The sequence below is a fragment of the Balaenoptera ricei genome, chromosome 12 (assembly GCF_028023285.1).
Source record: "Balaenoptera ricei isolate mBalRic1 chromosome 12, mBalRic1.hap2, whole genome shotgun sequence".
Taxonomy (NCBI): domain Eukaryota; kingdom Metazoa; phylum Chordata; class Mammalia; order Artiodactyla; family Balaenopteridae; genus Balaenoptera; species Balaenoptera ricei.
The window spans coordinates 87,199,307-87,226,561 of record NC_082650.1 but is presented as its reverse complement, the minus strand read 5'-3'; the positions used below and the strand labels follow the sequence as shown (position 1 = coordinate 87,226,561).

Genomic DNA, 27,255 nt, shown 5'->3' with positions numbered 1-27,255 from the left:
CTGCTGTTATAATTTTCTCCTTATCTTTGGTTTGCAGCAATTTGACTCTGATGTGCCTTGTTGCAGTTTTCTTTATATTTATCTTGCTTGTAGTTTATATATTTTCTTTATATTTATCTAAATATATATTTATATATTTTCTTGGTATTTATCTTTATGTTTATTTATCTCATGATTTGCCGAGATCCTCAGATCTGCAGGGTGATATTTTTATCAAAATCTTAGCCATTATACCTACAGAATTTTTCTGCCCCAGTTTTCCCCTTTACTCTCTCTCTCTCTGGCACTCTGATTTCACTTACGTTACACTATTTGATATTCTTTTGTTTCTTAGTAGTTTTTCTCTGTGCTCTTCAGTGTGAATAATTTCTGTTGTTCCATCTTTGAATTCACTAACTCATTTCTATAGTGTCTAATCTGCTCTAAATCTTGTCTCGTAAAATTTTCATTTCAGATATATACTTTTTACTTCCAAAATTTGCCTTTGGTTCTTTTCTTTTTTTGACAGTTTCATTTTTCTGCTAAGGTTCCTCATCTCTTCATTCGTTACGACCAGCTTCTCCCAGTCATTGGCCAGTTTATACTTGTGGCTTGAAAGTACTTGCTGGACTTCTGGCTTCTGATCCAGCTTTAAGAGGCTTGGACTTCATCACTCCCTTTCTAACATCAAGAAAAGAGCTGAACAATCCAAATATCCACACATCTTTTTAGGTCCATTAGAGAACTGAGGCCACAGGATAAACTCCTGACCCCCAAACTGGAGAGATGGCTAGCCAGTTACAGAGAATCACATCTTACCAAAGCAGAAACCAACCCATGAACGGAAGTCACCAGGAGCCAGTACCAGGAGAGCAAAACTTAAACTGTAATTGATGAATTTCTGGAGGCTCAGTGTGAACAAGCTTGAGTTAATAACTCCAGGAGGGCCCAGTCTTAGGAGACACCCACACTTCTGTGGGTTTTAGCTCCAGGAACCCTACCAGGTTCACATACTTCAAATCAGAGTAATCCCCTCATGCAGGGAGAGGGGGAAATAGCCATTTGTAAATACATCCAGAGCATTCTGTCCTTCTTAACAAGACCTTCCTCCTCAGAAACTGTCTTTCTAGAGTCCAGCTGACCTGGGGGACCCAGCTCAGGCCCTCTATAGCCTTTCACTTGGGGGAAGGAAAATACCCAACTTATACATTATTAGGGATTTACAAATTAAAGCAACGGTGAGATACCGTGCACACCTGTAAGAATGACTAAAACTGAAAACTCTGACAGCACTAAATATTGGTGAAGATGTGGAGCAACAGGAATTTTCATTCATTGCTGTTGGGAATGCAAAATGATACAACCACTTTGGAAGACAGTTTGACAGTTTCATATAAATCTAAACATACTCTTACATAATAATCCAGCTAACATGCTCTTTGGTATTTACTCAAATTAGTTAAAAACTTAGGTCTACACAAAAACCTGCCCTCAGATATTTATAGCAACTTTTTTTTAATAATTGCCAAAACTTAGATGTCCTTCATCAGGTGAATGGTTAAACAAACTGTTGTATATTTACACAATGGAATATTTTTCAGTAATAAAAAGAAATAAGCTATCAAACCATGAAAAGACATAGAGAAACCTTAAAAGTATATCACTGCTAAATGAAAGAAGCCAGTCTGAAGAATTACCTACTATATGATTCCAATTCTATGACATTCTGGAAAAGGAAAAACTATAAATAAATAATCAGTGGTCACCAGGGGCTCAGGGGGATTGGGGGAGAGTCTAGTGGGTGGAGCATAGGAGATTTTTAGGACAGTAAAACTGTTCTCTATGATATCATAATGGTGGATACGTGTCACTATACATTTGTCAAAGCCCATACAATTCACAACAACAAGGGTGAACCTTAATGTAAACGATGGACTTTAGTTAATAATAATGTATCAATATTGGTTCGTCAGTTATAACAAATGCATCACAGTAATACAAGACGTAAATAATAGGAGAAACTTGGGGGCTTGGGGTATAACTGGAACTCCCTATACATTCTGATCAATTTTTCTCTAAACCTAAAACTGCTCTGAAAAACTTAGTCTATTAAAGAAAACTTTCTAGTGTGCTTCATGGTTGCTTACCTTCTGAAGCAGAGTATATGGAACCTAATTTAACCCTTTCAAAGTGACTTAGTTATCATTATGAATCTTGTATAATGTGTTCTGCTTTAATAGTGCACTGGTGTCCTGTGCACTCAAAATGTCTGGACAGTAGATCCTCCATTAGAGAGGCCCAAGTTACATTAATTTTTTACTTATTTTGTCTGCTTTTTATGGGAATGTTCTAGGTTTTCTTTAAGGGGGGCCTTTGTGTTTCAGCATCAAGTTCTCATTTCCTTTGCCTAGTATACTTATGTATATTTAATGCCTATATATACTATGTATACTCTAATTCTCCTTTTCCCTTGGTTTCATTTGCTCTTTAAAATGTACTGTGGATTAAGAAACCAAATAACTTAAACCAGTAGGGGTTGTATCTAATAGTAAGCATAAATCAGGTTTGTATAAAAAGAACTTAAAGAACATTTGTTCAGATAGCCTCATCCACCAGAGGGCAGACAGCAGAAGCAAGAAGAACTACAATCCTGCAGCCTGTGGAACAAAAACCACATTCACAGAAAGACAGACAAGATGAAAAGTCAGAGGGCAATGTACCAGATGAAGGAACAAGGTAAAACCGCAGAAAAACAACTAAATGAAGTGTAGATAGGCAACCTTCCAAATAAAGAATTCAGAATAATGATAGTGAAAATGATCCAGGACCTCGGAAAAAGAATGGAGGCAAAGATCAAGAAGATGTGAGAAATATTTAACAAAGACCTAGAAGAATTAAAGAACAAACACCTAGAAGAATTAAAGGACAAACAAACAGAGATGAACAATACAATAACTGAAATGAAAAATACACTAGAAGAAATCAATAGCAGAATAACTGAGGCAGAAGAACGGATAAGTGACCCAGAAGACAGAATGGTGGAATTCACTGCCGTGGAACAGAATAAAGAAAAAAGAATGAAAAGAAATGAAGACAGCCTAAGAGACCTCTGGGACAACATTAAATGCAACAACATTTGCATTATAGGGGTCTCAGAAGAAGAAGAGAGAGAGCAAGGACCCGAGAAAATATTTGAAGAGATTATAGTCGAAAACTTCCCTAACATGGGAAAGGAAATAGCCACCCAAGTCCAGGAAGCACAGAGAGTCGCAGGCGTGATAAACCCAAGGAGAAACACACTGAGACGCATAGTAATCAAATTGACAAAAATTAAAGACAAAGAAAAATTATTGAAAGCAGCAAGCGAAAAACGACAAATAACATACAAGGGAACTCCCATAAGGTTAACAGCTGATTTCTCAGCAGAAACCCTGCAAGCCAGAAGGGAGTGGCATGATATATTTAAAGTGATGAAAGGGAAGAACCTACAGCCAAGATTACTCTACCTGGCAAGCATCTCATTCAGATTCGATGGAGAAATCAAAAGCTTTACAGAGGAAGCAAACGCTAAGAGAATTCAGCACCACCAAACCAGCTCTACAGCAAATGCTAAGGAACTTCTCTAAGTGGGAAACACAGGAGAAGAAAAGGACCTACAAAAACAAACCCATAACAATTAAGAAAATGATAATAGGAACATACATATTGATAATTACCTTAAATGTAAATGGATTAAATGCCCCAACCAAAAGACACAGGCTCGCTGAATGGATACAAAAACAAGACCCATATATATGCTGTCTACAAGAGACCCACTTCAGACCTAGGGACACATACAGACTGAAAGTGAGGGGATGGAAAAAGATATTCCATGCAAATGGAAATCAAAAGAAAGCTGAAGTAGCAATACTCATATCAGATAAAATAGACTTTAAAATAACAAATGTTACAAGAGACAAGGAAGGACACTACCTAATGATCAAGGGATCAATCCAAGAAGAAGATGTAACAACTATAAATATATATGCACCCAACATAGGAGCACCTCAATACATAAGGCAACTGCTAACAGCTCTAAAAGAGGAAATCGACAGTAACACAATAATAGTGGGGGACTTTAACACCTCACTTACACCAGTGGACAGATCATCCATAATGAAAATAAATAAGGAAACAGAAGCTTTAAATGACACAATAGACCAGATAGATTTAATTGATATTTATAGGACATTCCATCCAAAAACAGCAGATTACACTTTCTTCTCAAGTGCGCACAGAACATTCTCCAGGATAGATCACATCTTGGGTCACAAATCAAGCCTCAGTAAATTTAAGAAAATTGAAATCATATCAAGCATCTTTTCCAACCACAACGCTATGAGATTAGAAATCATTACAGAGAAAAAAACGTAAAAAACACAAACACATGGAGGCTAAACAATACATTACTAAATAACCAAGAGGTCACTGAGGAAATCAAAAAATACCTAGAGACAAATGACAACGAAAACACGACGATCCAAAGCCTATGGGATGCAGGAAAAGCAGTTCTAAGAGGGAAGTTTATAGCAATACAGGCCTACCTCAGGAAACAAGAAAAATCTCAAATAAACAATCTAACCTTACACCTAAAGGAACTAGAGAAAGAAGAACAAACAAAACCCAAAGTTAGTAGAAGGAAAGAAATCATAAAGATCAGAGCAGAAATAAATGAAATAGAAACAAAGAAAACAATAGCAAAGATGGATAAAACTAAAAGCTGGTTCTTTGAGAAGACAAACAAAATTTATAAACCATCAGCCAGACTCATCAAGAAAAAGAGAGAGAGGACTCAAATTAATAAAATTAGAAATGAAAAAGGAGAAGTTACAACAGACACCGCAGAAATACAAAGCATCCTAAGAGACTACTACAAACAACTCTATGCCAATAAAATGGACAACCTAGAAGAAATGGACAAATTCTTAGAAAGGTATAACCTTCCAAGACTGAACCAGGAAGAAAGAGAAAATATGCACAGACCAATCACAAGTAATGAAATTGAAACTATGATTAAAAATCTTCCAACAAACAAAAGTCCAGGACCAGATGGCTTCACAGGTGAATTCTATCAAACATTTAGAGAATAGCTAACACCCATCCTTCTCAAACTCTTCCAAAATATAGCAGAGGGAGGAACACTCCCAAACTCATTCTTTGAGGCCTCTATGAGGCCACCATCACCATGATACCAAAACCAGACAAAGATAAGTATAAAAAAAGAAAATTACAGACCAATATCACTGATGAATATAGATGCAAAAATCCTCAGCAAAATACTAGCAAACAGAATCCAACAACACATTAAAAGGATCATACACCATGATCAAGTGGGATTTATCCCAGGGAAGCAAGGATTCTTCAATATACGCAAATCAATCAATGTGATACACCATATTAACAAAGTGAAGAATAAAAACCATATGATCATCTCAGTAGTAGCAGAAAAAGCTTTTCACAAAATTCAACACCCATTTATGATAAAAAGTCTCCAGAAAGTGGGCATAGAGGGAACTCACCTCAACATAATAAAGGCCATATACAACAAACCCACAGCAAACATCATTCTCAATGGTGAAAAACTGAAAGCATTTCCTCTAAGATCAGGAACAAGACAGGGATGTCCACTCTCACCACTGTTATTCAACATAGTTTTGGGAGTCCTAGCCATGGCAACCAGAGAAGAAAAAGAAATAAAAGGAATATAAATTGGAAAAGAGGAAGTAAAACTGTCACTCTTTGCAGATGACGTGATACTATACATAGAGAATCCTAAAGATGCCACCAGAAAGCTACTAGAGCTAATCATTGAATTTGGTAAAGTTGCAGGATACAAAATTAATGCACAGATATCTCTTACATTCCTATACACTAATGATGAAAAATCTGAAAGAGAAATTAAAGAAACACTCCCATTTACCTTTGCAACAAAAAGAATAAAATACCTAGGAAGAAACCTACCTAGGGAGACAAAAGACCTGTATGCAGAAAACTATAAGATACTGATGAAAGAAATTAAAGATGATACAAACAGATGGAGAGGTATACCATGTTCTTGGATTGGAAGAATCAATATTGTGAAAATAACTATACTACCCAAAGTAATCTACAGATTCAATGCAATCCCTATCAAACTACCACTGGCATTTTTCACAGAACTAGAACAAAAAATTTCACAATTTGTATGGAAACACGAAAGACCCCGAATAGCCAAAGCAATCTTGAGAACAAAAAATGGAGCTGGAGGAATCAGGCTCTCTGACTTCAGACTATACTACAAAGCTACAGTAATCAAGACAATATGGTACTGGCACAAAAACAGAAACATAGATCAATGGAACAGGATAGAAAGCCCAGAGATAAACCCGCGCACCTATGGTCAACTAATCTATGACAAAAGAGGCAAGGATATACAATGGAGAAAAGCCAGTCTCTTCAGTAAGTGGTGCTGGGAACACTGGACGGCTACATGTAAAAGAATGAAATTAGAACACTCCCTAACACCGTACACAAAAATAAACTCAAAATGGATTAAAGACCTAAATGTAAGACTGGACACTATAAAACTCTCAGAGGAAAACATAGGAAGAACACTCTTTAACATAAATCACAGCAAGATCGTTTTTGATCCACCTCCTAGAGTAACGGAAGTAAAAACAAAAATAAACAAATGGGACCTAATGAAACTTAAAAACTTTTACAAAGCAAAGGAAACTACAAACAAGACGAAAAGACAACCCTCAGAACGGGAGAAAATATTTGCAAACAAATCACCAAAGGATTAATCTCCAGAATATATAAACGGCTCATGCAGCTCAATATTAAAAAAACCAAACAACCCAGTCCAAAAATGGGCAGAAGACCTAAATAGACATTTCTCCAAAGAAGACATACAGATGGCCAAGAAGCACATGAAAAGCTGCTCAACATCACTAATTATTAGAGAAATGCAAATCAGAACTACAATGAGGTATCACCTCACACCAGTTAGAATGGGCATCATCAGAAAATCTACAGACAACAGATGCTGGAGAGGGTGTGGAGACAAGGGAACCCTCTTGCACTGTTGGTGGGAATGTAAATTGATACAGCCACTATGGAGAACAGTATGGAGGTTCCTTAAAAAACTAAAAATATAATTACCATATGACTCAGCAATGCCACTACTGGGCATATACCCAGAGAAAACCATAATTCAAAAAGACACATGCACCCCAATATTCATTGCCGCACTATTTACAATAGCCAGGTCATGGAAGCAAGCTAAATGCCCATGGACAGACGAATGGATAAAGAACACATGGTACATATATACAATGGAATATTACCCAGCAATAAAAGGGAATGAAATAGTGCCATTTGCAGAGCCGTGGATGGATCTAGAGACTGCCATACAGAGTGAAGTAAGTCAGAAAGAGAAAAACAAATATTGTACATTAACACATATATGTGGAATCTAGAAAAATGGTACAGATGAACCAGTTCGCAGGGCAGAAATAGAGACACAGGTGTAGAGAACAAATGTACGTACACCAAGTGGGGAAGGTGGCGGGGCGGGGGTGTGGGATGAATTGGGAGATTGGGATTGACATGTATACACTAATAGGTATAAAACGGATAACTAATAAGAGGCTGGTGTATAAAAAAATAAAATTCAAAAATTCAAAAAAGGAAACATTTGTTCAGTGAACATTTGTGAGGTGCCTTCTTTCTTCAAGGCAACATAGATAATATATCACATATTTAGACTCTGCACTACAGATTAGAATCTAACCTGGATGAGCATGTATAAAATTATTATAGTCAATGTTATATAATATGTGATTAATATATTAAATTATTATAAATTTAGTTATATTAATAACGACTTATTAAAATTATTATAGTAAGCATTGTTTAGCAATTTAAACAACATATTAGGGTGAACGTAGATAAAGGAACATTTAACTCTTTAAAGCAGTATAAACACCCATTTTGAACCCTTAAAGCCTTTTTTTTTTAACGTCCTAGTTAAATTTTGAATAGTTGATATTGCCAAATAAGTGGATTTTTTAAAATTAGGGTACATACTCAACACTTGGCTTACAGATATATATATACCAAAGTATTAATATCTGTTACTCATATCCTGAGTTTGAATTTGTAAATTTGACATTTTTTTCTATGCATGCCTTTTGCCCAGAATTAAGCTGTGCTGCCATCAGGTGGCAGTGATGCCTTAGTTATGGCCTCACAGTGCTGTTGCCAGCCTTCTTGCTCACGGGTTGCCACTGCCTGGAAATGAGGGCAGGAGAAAGTTCAGACAGAGAACCTCGTCTGGGAGCAGAGAGGAAAGGAAAGACTTTACGATAACAGGGAGTCTTAATGCAGAAGGGAAGGGGTCAGTGGTTGGAGCACAAGTCTTGACCCTTTTCTCAAGTCTTTGTTTGAACCCCATGTGTATCACGGCCCAGCTATGTTGTCTTGCCTCGCTTGTTAAATGAACATATATCCACTTCATAGGGTTTTTATATGGTTCAAATCAAAGAATGGAACTAAAGTGCTCAGCCCGGAGCCTGGTAGGGAGGCTGCTGTCCAGAAATGACGGTCCTTATTGTAGGGATCAGGGAAGGCGGGGAGGCAGGCCCAGCTGCAGCCGCAGGAATCCAGATGACTTCAGGCTGCATTTCTTTACACTTTACAGCCCTCGGGGGAAATACCTCTAACAGACAGACAGACAGGCAGGCAGGCAGATAAGTTTTCCTCATGTCTCCCTTAGTGTTGGAGAGGAAGAAGGGGCCGTCAGCAGCATTTGAAGGTGAAGACAGTTGCATCCTTCCCACAGACGTTTCGTTGCCCCCTGTCAACTTGTCCCTCTGAAGACCCAGTCTCACCAACTCAGGGAGACAAGCTTAGGAAGTCAGAAACTCAACTGGCTATAACTTGATGACCTATAAAACGTTTCTCCAATTCACTGTACTTTTTTTTTTGGCTGCATTGGGTCTTCATTGCTGCACGCGGGCTTTCTCTATTTGCGGTGAGTGGGGGCTACTCTTCGTTGCGGTGCACGGGCTTCTCCTTGTGGTGGCTTCTCTTGTTGCGGAGCACGGGCTCTAGGCGCGCGGACTTCAGTAGTTGTGGCATGTGGGCTCAGCAGTTGTGGCTCGCGGGCTCTAGAGCGCAGGCTCAGTAGTTGTGGCTCACGGGCTTAGTTGCTCCGCAGCAAGTGGGGTCTTCCCGGACCAGAGCTGGAACCCATGTTCCCTGCATTGGCACGCAGATTCTTAACCACTGCACCACCAGGGAAGCCCTGAGAAGTGTACAAATTTGTTTAATATAAGTTTTATGTGACAAGGTAGCCTTCATAAGGAAATGAAGACCCAAAGAAACAGACCTGAGTATTTTATGATAGGCTTGATGAAGAGTTGACAGTTCATGGAGGAATATGATAGGTTAAGGAGTATGAAGTAATTGTAGTAAACCGAGGGAATTTATTAGCAAGGCCTGTTTGTAGGCTTCTTCTTGGCATTCCTTTGTTTTGGAAGATAGGAATGGACGTTCCATTCCTCTGGGTATAGTGAGGGCACCTCTCACATGAGGGTTTTATGACCTGTTTTAGGGGAGAAGGGTTGGTGAGGAGGTCAGCGTAACTTTCCTGCTCTTCCTTTTCTTAAATTTCTTCACCTTAAGATATTCAATGTGCCAAGGTGCCATAATTTGGGGTAGCATGTCCAGAACCCCATCACCACCAGCCTCTCCTCTCTTTTTTAAAATACAAGGGGGAGCGTACAATACATAATTTTCTGCATTTGGCTTTTAAAATATTTGACTCTTTTTTTGAATATGTATTTTTTTGGGGGGGACTACGTTAGGTCTTTGCTGCTGCCCGCAGGCTTTCTCTAGTGGTGGTGAGCGGGAGCTACTCTTCGTTGCGGTGAGCGGGCATCTCATTGCGGTGGCTTCTCTTATTGTGGAGCACGGGCTCTAGGCGTGAGGACTTCCGTAGTTGTGGCGTGTGGGCTCAGTAGTTGCAGCACGAGGGCTCTAGGCCGTGTGGGCTTCAGTAGTTGTGGCGCGGGCTTCAGTAGTTGTGGCTCATGGGCTCCAGAGCGCAGGCTCAGTAGTTGTGGTGCAAGGGCTTAGCCGTTCCACGGCATGTGGGATCTTCCCGGACCAGGGCTCGAACCCGTGTCCCCTGCATTGGCAGGTGGATTCTTAACCACTGCGCCACCAGGGAAGCCCCTCATTGTACATTTAAAACCAAAGACCCCTAAGTTGTGTTTCCCTTTAGAAAGAAATCTTAGGTGTAATATAATTCCAAGATGTAATATCATTTCTCTCTCCTCCACGTACCCTTCAAACAAAATATCTTTTCCATCCCCTTACTGTTGCTTCAGTTGCTCCAGTAGCTGACAAAGCCTTTTCCTGCATAGTTAGAAATGAAAGGGTCAGAATACAAATATGATGGAAGAAATATTCAACTAGATTTGACCAGTATTTACCAAGTACTTGCTTCTGTAACATACCAAGGCATATTTTGGGGGGATGGCAAAGATCATCCAAAACACAGTTCCTGCTCTAAAGAACATTACACATTAGGAGGGGGGACAATTCACATATACAGTTATTTTAAGAAAAAACGTGGTGAATGCTACAATGGTAATTGTAATAGCTTATATTTATAGACACTTTGCAGATTAAAAACTGCTATCAAATACATTATCTTGTTTATTCTTTGCAATAACCCCCTATGAAGAATAAGTATTAAGTGTGATTGAAAAAGAGTCATCGGGGCTCCAAGGTGAAATGCCGAAGGTCACAGAGCCAGGGGGTCCACCGTCAGCTCAGCTGGTGCGTACTGGGGTGCCTGGCACCCAGCAGCGGGGAGTGCTAGCTGGTCCCACCGTTCTTCTGTGCGCTGGGCGCTGTTCTTGGTGTGGGGATGTCGTGGTAAATAGGACACACAGAATCCCCATCTTCAAGGAGGATGAATGGTGGATCCATAACGTAAAACGAAATTTCTTACCTACATTCTGTTCTTTCTTTTAACTCTTGCAGTAAGTACCAAAATACAGTGCTTTGGCGACCCTGAGGAGGGAGAGTACTTCTCACAGGGGGTTTCTTTCCCTGCCACCCATTTCCTGATTGACTTTTTGAATGTGCCATGTTATTCATACTCCCTTTTGGAATTTTCCAGGTGCGCAGGTTTTCTGAGGCATTCTTTTGTTTTGAACATCCAAGAGAAGCTGCCATTGCATACCAGGAACTTCAGTGAGTAGCATAAATCCAAAATTTAAATGATTCTACTTCCTTTTACCTAAGATATCATCTCAGAATTTATCAGTGACAGAATATACAATATTTACAAGGAAAGAAATTAGGAGAATTTGACGTTTAGAAAGCTCCTGTTTAGTCAAATTGCATTTAATCTTACGCATTACTTCACTAAAGACCCCGCCCTTACATAAAGAAGCGCACTGCGACGCTACCCCTCCCCACACAGACCTGCCCCACCCCTGGGAGTCCCTGGCCCCAGCCTTCCACTGGGCCATCTTGCTGTATTTTTATCTTCACAGGTCAGACTCTCTTACATTTATCGTTATGTATTACGTATTTTCGCAGGGAGTCTGACTGGCACTTCCTGCTGTCATGTAGGAGATTTACAATTCAAATATCCTGAGTAGATGCCTTCCACTTTCCCTACTGAGTACATTTAGATCTGGTTTTCTTTGGCTTTAAAGAATATTTTGAGGACATTATGTTGAGTGAAAGAAGTCAGATATAAAAGAGTAAAGAATATACGACTCTGTTTATATGAAGTTCTGGAACACGTAAGACTAAGGTGAAGAAAGTCAGAAGAATGGTTGTCTTGGTGTCGACTTGGGCTGGGAGTTTGCCTGGAAAGACGTGAGAGTACTCTCTGGACAGGTGGAACATGTTCTGTATCGCGTGTCCGTTTGTCAGAATCGTGCAGCCAAGATTTGTTTGTTTCAGTGCATGTGAAGTATATGCCGCAACAGACAACTGTAAATAATCATAGGGTGTGTGGGTAGGCAGTGAGTGGAGGTACGGACAAAGCAAGAAGGGAAAATGTTTGCTGATGGGGCTTATGGTGCTGTTCTGTGTACTTTGATTTGTTTCAAATTTTCCGTAAGAAAGTTTTTTAAAAAAAACTATTTTGCATTAGAAAGTTATATACCTTTCTTAAAATAGCTGTTAATTGTATTCATCAGTACGGGTTAACTTTTTTTTTTCAACATTATCATCAAATCGTTAGCAGGCATTTGAGCTTTTGGTCTTTCTCCTCTATGCTATTCTCAGCTTATTAGGATGTTCAGACATTAAGCACAGATGACTCACTTTGAAATAACATTTAAAAGTATAGAAGAGTATAATAGAAATTAAATAATTTATCAGTAAACCGTAATTTTATAAGTCAGTAATTTTTGTCCACAAACCATAATTTTCATCGTACCAGTTTTTATCTCTGACCAAGGCGCTCTTTCGTAAGGAGGGTGTCTTGAGGAGGGGTGGTCCCGGAGAGACGATGCGGTGAAATCGGTGTGGCTGTCTAGATTGCAGTCTGACGTAAGACATGTGTTCCAGTGCTCAGAGTCACCTCCAGATGTGCACCGCTCTCAAAAACACTGCCTTCTGCAGCTCTCTCCCACCCCTGCCTATTGAGTGCAGTGAATTAGATGGAGATCTCAATTCGTTACCTGTGATCTTTGAAGACAGGTATTTAGATGCAGTTACTGAAGGTAAGTGTAATCTAACTAAAATATGTAAGCTGTGTGTGTCATTTTCAGTACATTCTGTCTAATATACATAAAGCCATTCCTTAATGTGGGGCTGTCTTCCCCCCTCCAGTTTTATTTATTTTTGAGGATATTAGAAAGTTATAGTCAGAGAAAGTAGTCTTAATCATATGAGTTCTTACACCTCGTTTTAAACCTGAATTTCTTTTTCTTTGGATAAAAGACTTAGATGCACCCTGGATGGGAATTCAGAGTCTTCAGAGATCAGAGTCCAGTAGAATGGATAAATGTGAGACTGAAGAAAGCTCTCTAGCTGGACTTTCCAGCCCAGAGTTGAAAGTCAGACCTGCTGGGGCCTCCAGTTTTTGGTCTACAGAAGGTGAAAAGCAGCTAACAAAGTCTCTAAAAGGAAAGAGTGAAGAATCAAATAAATCCAAGGTTAAGGTTACTAAGCTCATGAAAACAATGAAACCTGAAAACACAAAAAAATTAATAAAACAGAACTCTAAGGATTCTGTGGTTTTGGTAGGCTACAAATGTTTGAAAAGTACAGCATCAAATGATCTCTTTAAAAGCTTTGAAGGCAATCCTTCACATAGTCAGAAGGAAGGTCTGGACACCACAATATGTGGATATAATTTTGACCTAAAGACCTACAGCAGACAGACAAGTCAAAAGGAAGCTAGCTATTTGCCAGCTAATACAGAGAGAACTGAACAAAAGTCTCCAGATATTGAAAATATGCAACCAGACCTGTTTGATCCTTTGAACTCTGGCAGCCTAAATCTTTGTGCAAATTTGTCCATTTCAGGTAAACTTGATATCTCCCAGGACGATAGTGAAATTGCACAAGTGGAACACAGTGTGGCATCCAGAAGTTCATCAGATGATTGCCATGATCATCAAACTGCCCCCACTTCGGGAGTTAGGACAATTGAAGTAAAGCCCTCTAATAAAGACCCTTTCAGTGGAGAGAAAATAACTGTTAAAATAGGACCTTGGACAGAGCTTCGACAAGATGAAATATTTGTGGATAGTCTACAACTACCCAACTTTGAGTCCTTAGAATCTAACGGTAAATCTAAATCTATAGAAGTAACACTTGAAAAGGAAGCTTTGCAGGAAGCAAAGTGTCATTCTGTTGGAGAATCATTAGCTAAGCTAAGAAGTAATCAACCTGCTTCTTCTACAAGAGAATATCATGTTGTAGTGAGTGCAGACTCAATTAAGTTACCAGATATTAGTGCCACGTGTGCCTCATCTCGGTTCTCAGATTCAGGTGTGGAAAGTGAACCAAGCTCTGTTGCAACACATCCAAACCCTGACCTAGTCTTTGAAACTGTACAAGGGCAAGGTCTTTACAATAACGAAAGGTTATTTCCTCAGCTTTTGATGAAGCCGGATCATAATGTAAAGTTTTCACTAGGCAGCCACTGTACCGAGAGCACAAGTGCTTTCAGTGAGATCCAGTCATCCTTAACGTCCATAAACTCTCTGCCTTCTGACGATGAGCTTTCACCTGATGAAAACCCTAAGAAATCTGTTGTGCCTGAATGCCACCTAAGCGATAGCAGAGCCGTGTTGAATCTAGGAACGATTGATGTGCCAAAATGTGACGATAGGAAAAAGTCAAGTATTCTCTTGCAACAGCAGAGTGTCGTGTTTTCAGGGCATTTGGACAATGAAATGATAGCAATACATTCCTTAAATTCAAGCACTAAAGACCCTTTACAATTTGTTTTTTCAGATGAAGTTACTTCCGGTGATGTGAAAAGTAGTTGCAGCTCCAAACCTAACTCGGACACTGTGTGTAAAGACGCCCAGAGTCCTGATAAATCTAGTGACCCTGCAGGGGCCGCAGTTCCGTTAAGTTCAGGACTGGTTTGTTCAGGCACCCCTTGTGTCGTTTCAGCTTCCATTTCTACCAGGACAGACGTCAGTGAAGATAGAACTGTGAAAAGAAAAAATAGCGATGCGTTAAATCTCAAACAAATGTATTCAGAAGCCCCTACAGTTAAAGACGAAACTCCCCTGGGTACCAGTGACCCTTTTTCAGCCAGTCCTGATATGGTAAAGCAAGGGCTTGTGGAAAATTATTTTGGCTGTCAAAGCAGTACAGATACTTCTGACACATGTGCTGTTAGCTACAGCAATTCAGTTAGCCCTCAGAAGGAGACTTCTGAAAAAGAAATTAGTAATGTTCAGCAGGAACAGGGTAAAGATGAGGAGGAAGAAGAGCAGGACCAACAGATGGTTCAAAATGGGTATTATGAGGAGACAGGTGACTCAGCCCTGGATGGGACAGTAGATGCTCACTGTACAGACCGAGGTGCCCCGGCAGAAGAAAGATTGATCAAATCTGAAAAGATTAGCAGTGACTTTCTGAGGGATGGTGTAACTATGCCTACTGTCTGTGCTTCCGGCTGTCTGTCCTTCCCGTCTGCACCACGAGAGTCTCCTTGTAGTGTTAAGTATTCTTCTAAGAGTAAATGTGATGCCATTACAAAGCAGCCAAGCAGCGCTTCTTACAACTTCACCTCATCACTGTCCTGGTATGAAAATTCACCAAAACCTCAAATACAAGCGTAAGTAATGGAGCACAATAGCACGTGCTACTAAAGAGAGAGAGAGAGGACATATATGTATATTTCTCTGGTAACATACCTATTTCACGTTCTCTGGTTTCTGTAATACAGAAAGTGCTTCTTCGATTAGCTGTCTGAAATGGAGCAGTGAACTCAGTATGCTCTTTGACAGACAGACCTGCAGTTCCCTGTGTGATTGTCCTGTTCTGTAGGCTCGACTTGCCTGATACAAATTTTCCATTGGTAGCTTTATGGTAGAAGTATGGAATAATTGAAGTTAAAACCCTTTTTTTCCCATCAATACCTCATCTCTCCCCTGGTTAACTCCCAGACAAAAGTTAGGTTTTATATCTAGCAAATAAGGACAATAGTAGATAATTGCTAGAAACTTCCTAAAGCCTACCAGACTTAGATTGCCTCAGCTAAGTCAGTGTTTCCAGAATTGGGATTTCCTGGACCAGTAAAAAAAAAATCCAGAAAATTTTGAGCATGACATAGGTTTACTAGCATGGCACTGGTTTTCTACTACCTTATTCCACATGGAATTATAATTCCCTGGTATTCCCTGGAATAAAATGTCTGGGCGTATCCACTGTAGGTTTTTTAAGTTCCCAGATCATTCTGATGTATACACATAAGTAAGATCCATGGTGCCTACAGCTAGTGAACCCAGCAAGGTGAGAACAGCCCACTGAAGACTTGTAATGTGCTAGGAAGCCGAAGGTTGCACCGCCTCCTGGGCACCTCAGACTCTTCTGAGTCATTAGTGAAGGCAGTGGTCTGTATTCTCCACCCAGTGTGTGCCGCTCAGTTTAGTGTTCATCTGCTTCTTGGAGTTTTACTTTTATCAGTCCAAGTGATCTCATGTTACGATAGTTAATAATTTTTGATGTTCTCAGTCCCCAAGTTGATTAGATATGTCACTTGTTCTATCAGTAAATGAGTGTGTGCCACCAATTTTACTTAATCACATCCCCCTCTTAGTTCTGTTCCTTCGTATGGGTATTTTTAGAGAAAAATACAAATCACCTCATCTACTACATACTATACCTGCCATTCTCACTGCTACACTGTGTAGAATATCTCCTTCTTTTCCTTTTATGTAAGATTAAAAAGGAGCAAAGAGGGCAAGATTTGATCACAGGGTCGGCATCAGACTGTCCTCTGGGCAGTACTTCTCCCATCCCTTCTATGCATACAGTATAAAATTCAGTAGAAAGCATAACTCCGTTCCCGGTGTTTTCTTAGTGGATTTCAAGTTTAAAAGAATAATTTCAAGTGATGTCAGGCTTTAAATACTCATTGTATTTGATCAGAATATGTACTAAAAAATAGTAAAAAAAATTACTCTCTGATTTCTAAATCATTTAGGTGAGCCCACATATTTTCATTATTTTAAAATCAAATATTTCTGGGTTTCCTCTTCTGCAGTTCTCTAAATGCAGCACATTATCTTTTTGGTTCTAAAAACTGAATATAATACTTAGTAACGAGTGTCTGTTACGCTTTTTTGCTTCAGCTTCCTTCAGGCGAAAGAAGAATTGGAGCACCTTAAGCTCCCCGGGTTCATGTACAGCGATGTTCCTCTCCTGGCATCCTCAGTACCCTATTTTTGTGTGGAGGAGGAGGAGGAGGAGGACCGTTCCGAGCACGGAGTCCATCTCATCGTCTGTGTGCACGGCCTGGACGGTATGTAACGTCTGTGCATGTAACCCGTAACGACTCAATCTTTTCTTTTCCTAGTAGATCGCATTTAGTTTTATTTAATCTTTGACCTGAAAAAAGATTTCTAAATTGCTGATATTAATTAAATCTTAAATACTCTCTAAAACAGAGACGTGCTTAATTTTGCTGAGTATAATATTAGATTTCTTCGTAAAGTAAATTTTCCATGGAGTTGACATCCACATGCCAACATTTTATTTATTTTAACTTCGGATTCTTCTGTCTTCTCTCTTTTTATTATTTTTGTCAGCTGTCACCTCGTGGCAATCATTTTGTCTCCCTTTGATCATCTTTCTGCTTCCCTTTTAGCTTGCTGCTTTAAACCTTATGGACAAGAAAAATCAATACCTAAGAATTAAAGATTCACTGATTAATCAGGGTATAACTTAAATTCTTAATACCTTGTTTTACTGCTGTGGTTTTGTGACAGCTGTTTTGGTTACTCAGCAGCCTATTTTTCTTGGTTAGGAACTGTGTTAGAAGACACCAAATATCTCTGGATTAGCAGAGTATTACTGTGTTATAAGGTGATTCTGTAGCAACAAATTGACAAAAGATTTTATGGATTATAAAAATGCTAAACACAGGTCTGAGCTAGGAAATGCTTATGAAATTGGAGATTTTTTTTAAGAAAAACAAAACCATGACTCTTAAGAAATAAAATATCTCTAATACTAACCTCTTTCTCCCCACTAATAAAATTTTCAAAGAATTATCCTCCAAGAAAGCCTTCTTGGCCCAGTAGAATCTCTGGTAAATTCCTCTTTGAAATATTCAAGAAACACACTCTCCCATGTTATAGGGAGGGAGACAGACACACTGCTGGGGTGGGGGGGCGGTGGCGAGAGAGCATCAATGCGACCAGACCTCTGAAGAGATAGGCTGTTGGAGGCCATTGCCAGCTGATGGAAATCCGCTGTGAAATAGACACTGAGGATTCTGGTTCCCAGGGCCTTGTCTCTTCACAGCTGGCGTAGGCCTACGCTTGTCCCCAAGAAGCGTAACAGAGTATGAAGGTGCGCGTTGTACCTTTTGCTTTATCTCGTCCCTTAGGTATAACTTTCACTTTCTCCATTTTCTAGGTAACAGTGCAGATCTCCGGTTAGTAAAAACTTACATTGAACTTGGACTGCCTGGGGAAAGAATTGATTTTCTTATGTCTGAGAGAAATCAGGTACAGATAGCTGTGTTTTCAGTGGAAGCACACATTTTTCTACCAGTTTCTACCTAAATATTTGCTGACTACAAAATGCCTGTAGTAGTAGAAATAATTTTTCTGATTTCTATGAAGTTTAACAATTAATGCATAGCCTAAGGAAGTAGAAGTGATTTACAGTTTGATTTATGAGCTTTTTACATGTGCAAAATTCCTAGAATTTCACATTCTGTGCAAATATTTTAATTAAACCATTATAAATTACCTTATGTTCAGTGTTGATAGTGGACTAAACGATTATCTAAATGAAGTGTTAAGAACAGTGAGCCTTTTTTTCCCCTAGAAATTCACTACTTGTTCATTTTAATATAATGAATATTACATTCACTAACTTCTTTAAAAACCACTGGTCTTTAACCATATTTTCAATACCTAAATTAAAAATAATGTTTATATTCAGTGTTTTATGTAATTACACATATTCCGTATATAATGTATCGATTTCGCTTTTGTTTAGAATGATACTTTTGCTGATTTTGATAGCATGACTGATCGCCTTCTGGACGAGATAATACAATATATTCAGATATATAGTCTAACAGTCTCAAAAATAAGGTAACTTTTATAATATTATATAAATTGTTTTTATATCTTTATGAATTATAGAAAAATCACACAGAATTTCTGGTAATTTTGTTGTCCTGTTCTGAAATACAGGATACCGCAATTCTAATTTAAAGAGAATAAAAATAAGAAGATTTTAGGGAAAGACCACATATTATATAATTCTGTTTATATAAATTGTCCAGAATTGGCAAAATTATAGAGATAGAGGTAGATCAGTGACTGCTTAGGGCTGGGGGAGAGGGGAGATGGTGCGGGGGGCGGTGATAGCTAAAGAATGTAGGGTTGGACTTCCCTGGTGGCACAGTGGTTAAGCATCCGTCTGCCAATGCAGTGGACACAGGTTCGAACACTGGTCCGGGAGGATCCCACGTGCCGCAGAGCAGCTAAGCCCGTGCACCACAACTACTGAGCCTGCGCTCTAGAGCCCACGAGCCGCAACTGTCGAGCCCGCGTGCCACAACTACTGAAGCCCGCGTGCCTAGAGCCCGTGCTCCGCAACAAGAGAAGCCACCGCAATGAGAAGCCCGCGCACCGCAACAAAGAGTAGCCCCGGCTTGCCACAACTAGAGAAAGCTTGCACGCAGCAACGAAGACCCAACGTGGCCAAAAATAAATAAATAAATAAATTTATTTAAAAAAAAAAAAAAAAAGGAACGTAGAGTTTCTTTTTAAGGTGGTGAAATATTCTGAAATTTCTTGCAGCTTTCCACAAGCAGGAGATGATGATCAAATCAGTATGTCTTATTATTTAATCACAGATGTTGTGAATAGACATGGGGGAGAGAAAAGCATTTGTTTCTTCTAGTCCGGTAAGAATTAAAGAAAAAGTCAAAACTAATCTTCCTGCCTCGAAAAGAGTAGAGTAAACTGATGAGTTTCACATCCCAGCTGGGTTAGAGGAAGAAGCTGGCTCTTTATACTCTAGGCTTTTGTAGAGTTTGCTTCCACTTCGAAGTACAGAGTAGCAACAAAGAACAGAGAGAGCAGGTTTTCATTTGAAGTCCCTGTTTAAAAACAGATTTCTGTTAAAATATGGTGGGAGATGCAAGTATGTGGAGGGTGGAGAGAGATTGTTTTCTTGTTCTAGTCATTCTCTTCATTTATGGATTCTTCATCTGTTTACTAAATTTTCTGTAGTCATCTTGTATTCCTTTTATTAATTTGTTATTTTATGATGAGAAAATAAGTCTGTTGTTTCAGTTCTTTTATTCATCCATGAAAGTATGCCCTCTTTTAGATTAGATGGTCAGTTATAATCAACCATTATCCAAAAGCTTGATTTGGTTGATTGAGGACTGTTCGTTATCAAACTTTACTTCACAGCTTCAGGAAGTTTGCAGCTTCTCACTAGTTATATCTGTAAACTAGTTATGTCTGTAAACTAGTTATATCTGTAAACCACTTTTAAGACAGCTTTCAGGCTTTCTTCTTTCACTGTTAATTGTCCCGAGGGATTCATATACTATCGTAAAATAATGGTAGGCAAAAAGGCTCTTTTGATTTAAACTATTCCTTAATAAAGGTGAAATGCTTTATGAGTATTAGTTATTCTTTTGGTATAATTTTAGACTTACAGTCAGAAAATGCACGTTTTTTTTTTCCTGTGGCTTGAAAGTACTTAGAGAATTCCCCACCTTGGAGTGTGGACCAGAGAATAAGAGAAATGGGGATATAATGTCTCCTAAATCATGCTTATACGTATAACTTCATTATTTTGTTTTAAATCATGACTTAACAGGTAAATAATTGGTGTGTGTACCTAAAGATGCAAATTTATCATCTAGTCAATATATTAACGCTTTTAAAATGTATTTCTTTCTAAGCAATTATGAACTAGGAGTAAAAATTTTCTGATAAGTAATATCTTATTTCTATAGAGCAAGTATATAAACTATAATAATAGGAATTTTCTGCTACACTCTCACATTTTTTGCTTCAAAATTTAAGTTATGTCATTTCAGAGTATCAAACCATAGTTTTAAAACATATTAGAACATTTTAAATTCTTAATATTTCACATCTATGTATAGTGATAGCAGCTTTTATTTTGTTTTTAAAACTAATACTATAGGGGAAATGTCATTTTGTTTCTCTTATAGCTTTATTGGACATTCGTTGGGCAATTTAATAATCCGTTCAGTGCTTACAAGGCCACGGTTTCAATATTACCTTGACAAACTTCATACCTTTCTATCACTCTCTGGACCTCACCTTGGTACGCTCTACAATAGCAGTGCTCTTGTTAATACAGGTAAGAAGTTTTATTGTCCAGTACAAAAATTATGGCGTGGAGAGAAGATTTAAATACAAATTTAATATTTTCTGGTGTTTATTTTAGAGCAGATTTGTCATGTACTTGGAATTTCATGAAACAAAAGGTGTATCTATTTTTCTATTTTGTCATGCACATGAAATAAGCTGACAAAACTCATTTCAGAAAATGATGTCATATTGAGATATTTGTCAAGTCACAAGAGCATTTTTTTCCCTTTTTATCATTAAACTGTTAAAATATTTTCAGTAAATGTTAGTCTTATAAACAGGCTATTTTGTTGTTCCCTTAGTTGAACAGATAACAAATAAATACGCTTAATACATTTTAAAGTTATAAAATATTTTATATAGAACGTTAACTCTGATTTTGGTTTGATAGTGATAAAGGGATATTATGAGAAAATAAATTCTAAACTTTTAAAAGAAATTAAAGTAAAAATTAAGACCCCAATTTTGATTAGAATAAATATTCTCATTAAGAAGGATCTGATACTTGATTTGCCCTTTATTTGGCTTTGTTTTTCCTTTAGAATTTTAAAATGGCTTTTATAGTTTAGTCAACTGCTTCCCATTGTAAGAATTAGATTTCATTCTGACTTTTTTCATTGAGCCTTGAAACTCTTATTTCCATTTTCTCTTCTACTTCTTTCATTGACAAATAAACCATACCATTTTCCTTTGTATCCCATTTCAAATGGTGGTATTCAAAATCTAGCTAGTTGTAGATTTTTACGGTTTCAAAAAGAGGGCATGAGAAAAATGAGATCCATAAATAGTACAAAATAGAACCCAGTATGAATCAGATGCAGTACTTTGAATTTCTTTCTTCACTAAACTTTTCCCCAGATAGACTTCCAATTGGCAGCTTTAAACAGTTAAAGGGTTTTTTCCCTCTTTTCCTCCCCTGTTCACCTCAGTAATAGAATCAACAAAAGTAGAAATGAATAGTCTACAGTCTTGAAAACCAGCTCCAGAGTGATTGAGGTTTCACTTAAGGGGAAGATGCATTTAAATACGGGTAACTGATAATGTAAAGAAATACAATTAAATATGACACTTAAATTATATTCAGCTGTTACTAGAAAACATTACCCAGTTGCTCATCCTTAGAGTTGGTCCTTATCCAGTTAGTCTCCCATGACTGACCTGTGATTGTCTGTAAAGGCTCCGTGCTCAGGCATGTGGATCTACTACTGTGTTTAAAGTTTTCTCCCCCTCTGCTTCATTATAATTTGAACGAATATATCTAAAGGTGTAATTTTTCCAAATGTGTTCTTCATAGACCATTACCTATTTCATTACCTAATGAGGTAGAAATAAATAACAAGCCCTCCGTCAACCACCGTTAACCCATCGTTAACCTCTGTGTGTCTGTATGTTTGTATTTGTTATCAGAAAATGGAAATATTTTGCAAATATATTTTTTATTTGCCAACAAAATGCTAATTTGGGAGATATATTTTGAAGTGAAATATATATATTAAAATAAATAACGTTGGCATATGGTACTATATATTTCCGGTTTATAACTCTCACATATCACATACCATTTATAACTCTCTAGGTCTGTGGTTTATGCAGAAATGGAAAAAATCAGGTTCTCTTTTGCAACTGACATGTCGAGATCATTCAGACCCTCGCCAGACTTTCTTATACAAGCTTAGTAATAAAGCCGGTAAGTATATAGAAACAGTTTTGAAAACACTCACTTGAAAACTTTTTTAAAAATAAACCTTTAACAAATCAATTATCAACATGTCTTTCTGGTGATTAAAAAACTATCAGTCGGTTGTTATTTCTTAATGGTGAAATAGACTCACAGTTAAAACTAAGCAATTGATAACATGGTTTAATTTCTTTTTACATGATTGTATTTATTTTTTGTGAGCTGCACAGCTACTTTGAAGTTATCCTAAACAATTTGGCATTTATAATTCATACCAGCTCTAAGTTAAGTTTTTGAACTAGGCCTCTGCATGTCCTAGGCCTCCCGTCTTTCTAGCTGCCCCCAACCCCAGTCCTCAGCCTTTGTTTTAAACGGCCACATTTTTGTTTTACTTTCCTATTATAAGCATTTCTGGAAAATGTCAGAAACGAAACTATTAGTAGTTATTCCTTCTTCAAATTCTTGCCACTGGATGGATCCTGTTACTCAACCAGTTATTAAATATATTCCCCATCTTGCATGTGTATTCTAAGCTTTCACTCCCGGAAGTCCCCAGCTGGTCCTTGGCCATTCGGTCTCACGCTCTGTAAGTGACCTCACCTGGGACCTTTCCGCTCTCCCGGACTCATCCTCACACCCACAGATTCCCGGCACATTCTTTCCACTGTGTCCTCTGAGGTCTCCGCTTGAGGAGAACAGACTGCCCTCGTCTGTACCTTCCTCAAGGAATGTGATCTCCGCTTCCTGCTGAAAGTGGAGCCATCACGGAAAGCGGGCTATTGCCCAGCCCGCCCCCGCCTGCCCGCTCCCCCGGCTGTGGAGCGGAGGGTGGCACGCTTTTTTGCTGAAGGGCTGGATAGTAAACGTTTTGGCTTGTGGGCCATAGGGTCTCAGCTGTAACCACTCAACATACCACTGTAGCCCCAAAACAGCTATAGACAACACATGAGCTAGTGAGTGTGGCTGCAGTTCAAAAAAACTTTATTTACCAAAAAACAAAAGGCAGCAGTCCAGACCACACAGGCCTGCCATAGAAGCAGCTGGATTTCTTGATTCCTCAGTTACTGAGGCCCACCTAGAGCGGGAGCCCGTCCTCTTGCTTTCCATCCCTCCCGGTCGCGACTGCTCCACCGCCGCGTGAGACTGCTCCCTTTGAGCCGCAGCCTTCTCGTCTTCTTCAGCAGAATGCTCTCCTGGGCCCTCCTTGCATCTTCAGTGAGAACTTTGACGAGTGCATTGACAAATATTTATTACACAGTTACACTTAGGAAAAGATATATTTCTTTTTTTTTTTTAATTGTATGATTTTCTTTTTTTTTTTAATTTATTTTATTTATTTTACTTTTGGCTCCACTGGATCTTCGTTGCCGCTCGCAGGCTTTCTCTAGTTGTGCGAGCAGGGGCTACTCTTTGTTGTGGTGCGTGGGCTTCTCATTGCAGTGGCTTCTCTTGTTGCGGAGCATGGGCTCTAGGCGCACGGGCTTCAGTAGTTGTGGCTCGCGGGCTCTAGAGCACAGGCTCAGTAGTTGTGGCACATGGGCTTAGTTGCTCTGCGGCATGTGGGATCTTCCCGGACCAGGGCTCGAACCCGTGTCCCCTGCATTGGCAGGCGGATTCTTAACCACTCCGCCACCAGGGAAGCCCGGAAAAGATATTTTTCTTGAATCTTAATATACTTAATCCTGGCGTCATTTTTGGTAATTTGATGAGCCGACCCTTTAGATGATTCAGCAAGCATTACAGAGCCTTTCTCAACTCTGGTAACCTTCCATTCCACTCCACTGTGAACCCTTACCCATGGCTACACTCCACCCAGAAATTTCAACCAGTATTCCACTCTGTCACTGTAGTAGCCTGTCCTTTCTCTCTCACTCCCTTATTCTCGCCTGCTTTCTAGACTCAGTTGAGATCCCTACTCCATCTTCTTAAGATGACCGTGTGCCTCAGGGTTTCATCCCCTTCCTGACCCGTCTCAGACTCTGTGAATTATCACTTTCATCATTCATACACTGTCACCCTTTGCTTTCTATCTAGCCAACTAGCAAACCTGTCCTACCGCTTCTTCACCTAGCCTGTTGAGCTCTGCCACAAAGGACACACAGGCATGCACATCACTACTGCTGTAGATCTGTGGCCTCCCTGTCTGGTTACCTCTCAGTAGCTTCCTACTCATTCCCTTCAAAGTTTCCCACCTCTTTTCCTCAGGCTTAAACTACCACTGCTGCCTGCACTTCCACAAATGGCTCTGTTTCCTGTTCTATCTGCGAAAGTCAAGGCCGTCAAGCAAGGACTTTCCTACTTCCTTCTGTTGGCCTACAAGCATCAGCACACCTAGACCTGTGTGTGCAGCTGCCTGCAGAGTATATTTACGTAGACGTCTCATGGGTGCCTGCAGTGCGGTGTGTTCAGACACCTCCTCTTTCCCCTCACGTTGACCTCTCTGCATCTACCCCGGCAGAAACTGAGAAGTTCTTCTTGACTCCTCTTTCTCCCTTTCCCCGCATCTGCTGAGTTACCAAGCCCTGAAACGCCGGCCTGCTTGGCAGCTGGTGGAGCCTCCCTTTCCTTCCTCTGTGACAGCCTCAGTCCAGCCTTCATCACTTTCACTTAGATTATGGCTGTGGCCTCCAGACTGGTTACCCTGCCTCCTGTACGCCCCCTTCTCCTCTGTCTCACTTCCTCATTGGATGAAATGGTTTTCTAAAAATTAAATCAGACCGTATTGGTCCTGTTCAAACATCCTCCAGAGTACCTTATAGTTTTCAGGATGAGGTGTAGAGGCCGAGGCTTAGGGCATCAAATCCTGTATAATCCGTGGCTCCTGGTCCTTTCACGGGCTCCGTATCCTCCTCTGCACACGGCATCCTTCGCCGTAGCCACGCCTCACGTGTTTGTGCTTCCTCGCCTTCACCACGCTGCTTCTGCCACCATTCCTCCCCGTGCGTCTGCCCGTCTTTGTAGCACTGATTCTCTTCGTCTTCTAAAATGACACTGCAGCACCACCTGCTCTCCGGAGCTTTCCCTGATGCCCTGTCTGATGCGGTGCTCCTCTGCTCTCAGAGTACCAGCACATGCCTTCATATCCCAAATCTCGCGTCTCAGGACTGACCGCAGTAGTGCATTTCCCTCCTCGTTTGCCTGCTGCATATCTGTGCTTATATGTCAAACTAAATGTGTCTGAAGTGGATAGTTTCTTCTTTTGCTACCTCTTTTTTTGACCTTTTCTAAATGTTACTCTGTCCTCTAGATTGCTTGGTTTGAAACACCTCAGTGTCATCTTTGATTGACCCCACTTCTTTTCTTCGCATACCACATCCCAAGATTGTTAATGTCATCTCTGAACTGCTGTAACATTGTATATGAACCTCTTTTATCATAGTCATTATAGCTTATCTCACGTCAGTCATTTTTATGTATCTCAACCTTTTTTCCTTAAGTGGGATCTGTCATGACAACCCTTTCCCACCCTCCCACGTACCCTCAGCATTTACCGTAGTTCTTCCTAGTAGGCGTTCGCTGTCAACCCATTGAATCAACCAGTGATCTTTTCAATATTATGTTCAGTACCCAAAAGCAGGTCAAATATTGTACGGTAAGCTGAAAATCAAACCCATATATTTGGTGAAGGCTGAAGTAGCTTGAACTTGTAAACTTAAGCCCTGGCCTTTTAAATCCGTTTTTCATCTTCATTCCTCTCACCATGTCTTCCATCCTGCTTTTGAAACATTGGATACGAACACTAGACAGATTTAGTCATTGAATACAGCCCACTTCATTTGAGTCTTCTTTTAACCTTTTCAAGATTCTGCCTTAAATACTGCTGTCAATATGAGAAAGAGAATGGGGAATGGTTATTTCATGTGTCGTCTGTTATTAGAATCAGTGAAAGAAAAGTTCTTTTGTAGGTGGAGTTTTGGGATTTTGTTTCTAAGGGTACAAAGTGACAACAGTAAGGTATTTACAGTACACAGAAATACTTACTTGATTCACAAAACCACAAGATATTCCTACAAAATCAAATGCATCACATAGTTCTCATGTGAGAGAAACTGACCCTGACTAGAACCACTGTGTGTAGCTGCGTGCATAGCACCGTGTGCAGCTGCGTGTGTAGCACCGTGTGTAGCTGTGTGTGTAGCACCGTGTGAAGCTGCGTGTGTAGCACCGTGTGTAGCTGTGGAGTTTGTACCGGTGCTGCTGACAGGATAGGAAATGTATGAAAGGCAAAGCCGAATGTCAGTACTCCCTGGGGCCTGTGTATTTACACTGCATTTTCCAAAGTGAGATTTAATTAGCAGTAGTGCTAATAGCAACATAAGAAAATAAAAACACTAAAGAAAGCATAACTATAAACTTTTACTGTAAAGATTCTGTAATTCATGGCATTTCCCAACTGAACAGATACTTGTATCACTAAGTTTATAATTATTAGTAGATATGAGTAGGTCTCTTGTACTTGAGTTATTT

The 27,255-nt window shown here is 39.4% G+C and overlaps 1 protein-coding gene across 12 annotated transcripts in view; it reads left to right on the top strand.

The window, feature by feature from the left end:
- FAM135A (family with sequence similarity 135 member A) overlaps positions 1 to 27,255 on the top strand; it is a 119,811-nt gene that overhangs the window by 78,242 nt on the left and 14,314 nt on the right. For 8 of the 12 annotated variants that reach the window (XM_059941825.1, XM_059941824.1, XM_059941819.1 and 5 more), the window contains 8 exons: positions 11,195 to 11,268; positions 12,604 to 12,758; positions 13,567 to 15,340; positions 16,860 to 17,029; positions 18,148 to 18,239; positions 18,739 to 18,836; positions 20,948 to 21,099; positions 22,687 to 22,797. In XM_059941825.1, coding sequence (XP_059797808.1) covers positions 11,195 to 11,268; positions 12,604 to 12,758; positions 13,567 to 15,340; positions 16,860 to 17,029; positions 18,148 to 18,239; positions 18,739 to 18,836; positions 20,948 to 21,099; positions 22,687 to 22,797 — 2,626 coding nt within the window. Of the gene's footprint in view, positions 1 to 11,194; positions 11,269 to 12,603; positions 12,759 to 12,978; positions 15,341 to 16,859; positions 17,030 to 18,147; positions 18,240 to 18,738; positions 18,837 to 20,947; positions 21,100 to 22,686; positions 22,798 to 27,255 lie in introns of all 12 variants that reach the window. The other 4 variants (XM_059941827.1, XM_059941826.1, XM_059941830.1 and 1 more) reach the window with 3 other exon arrangements.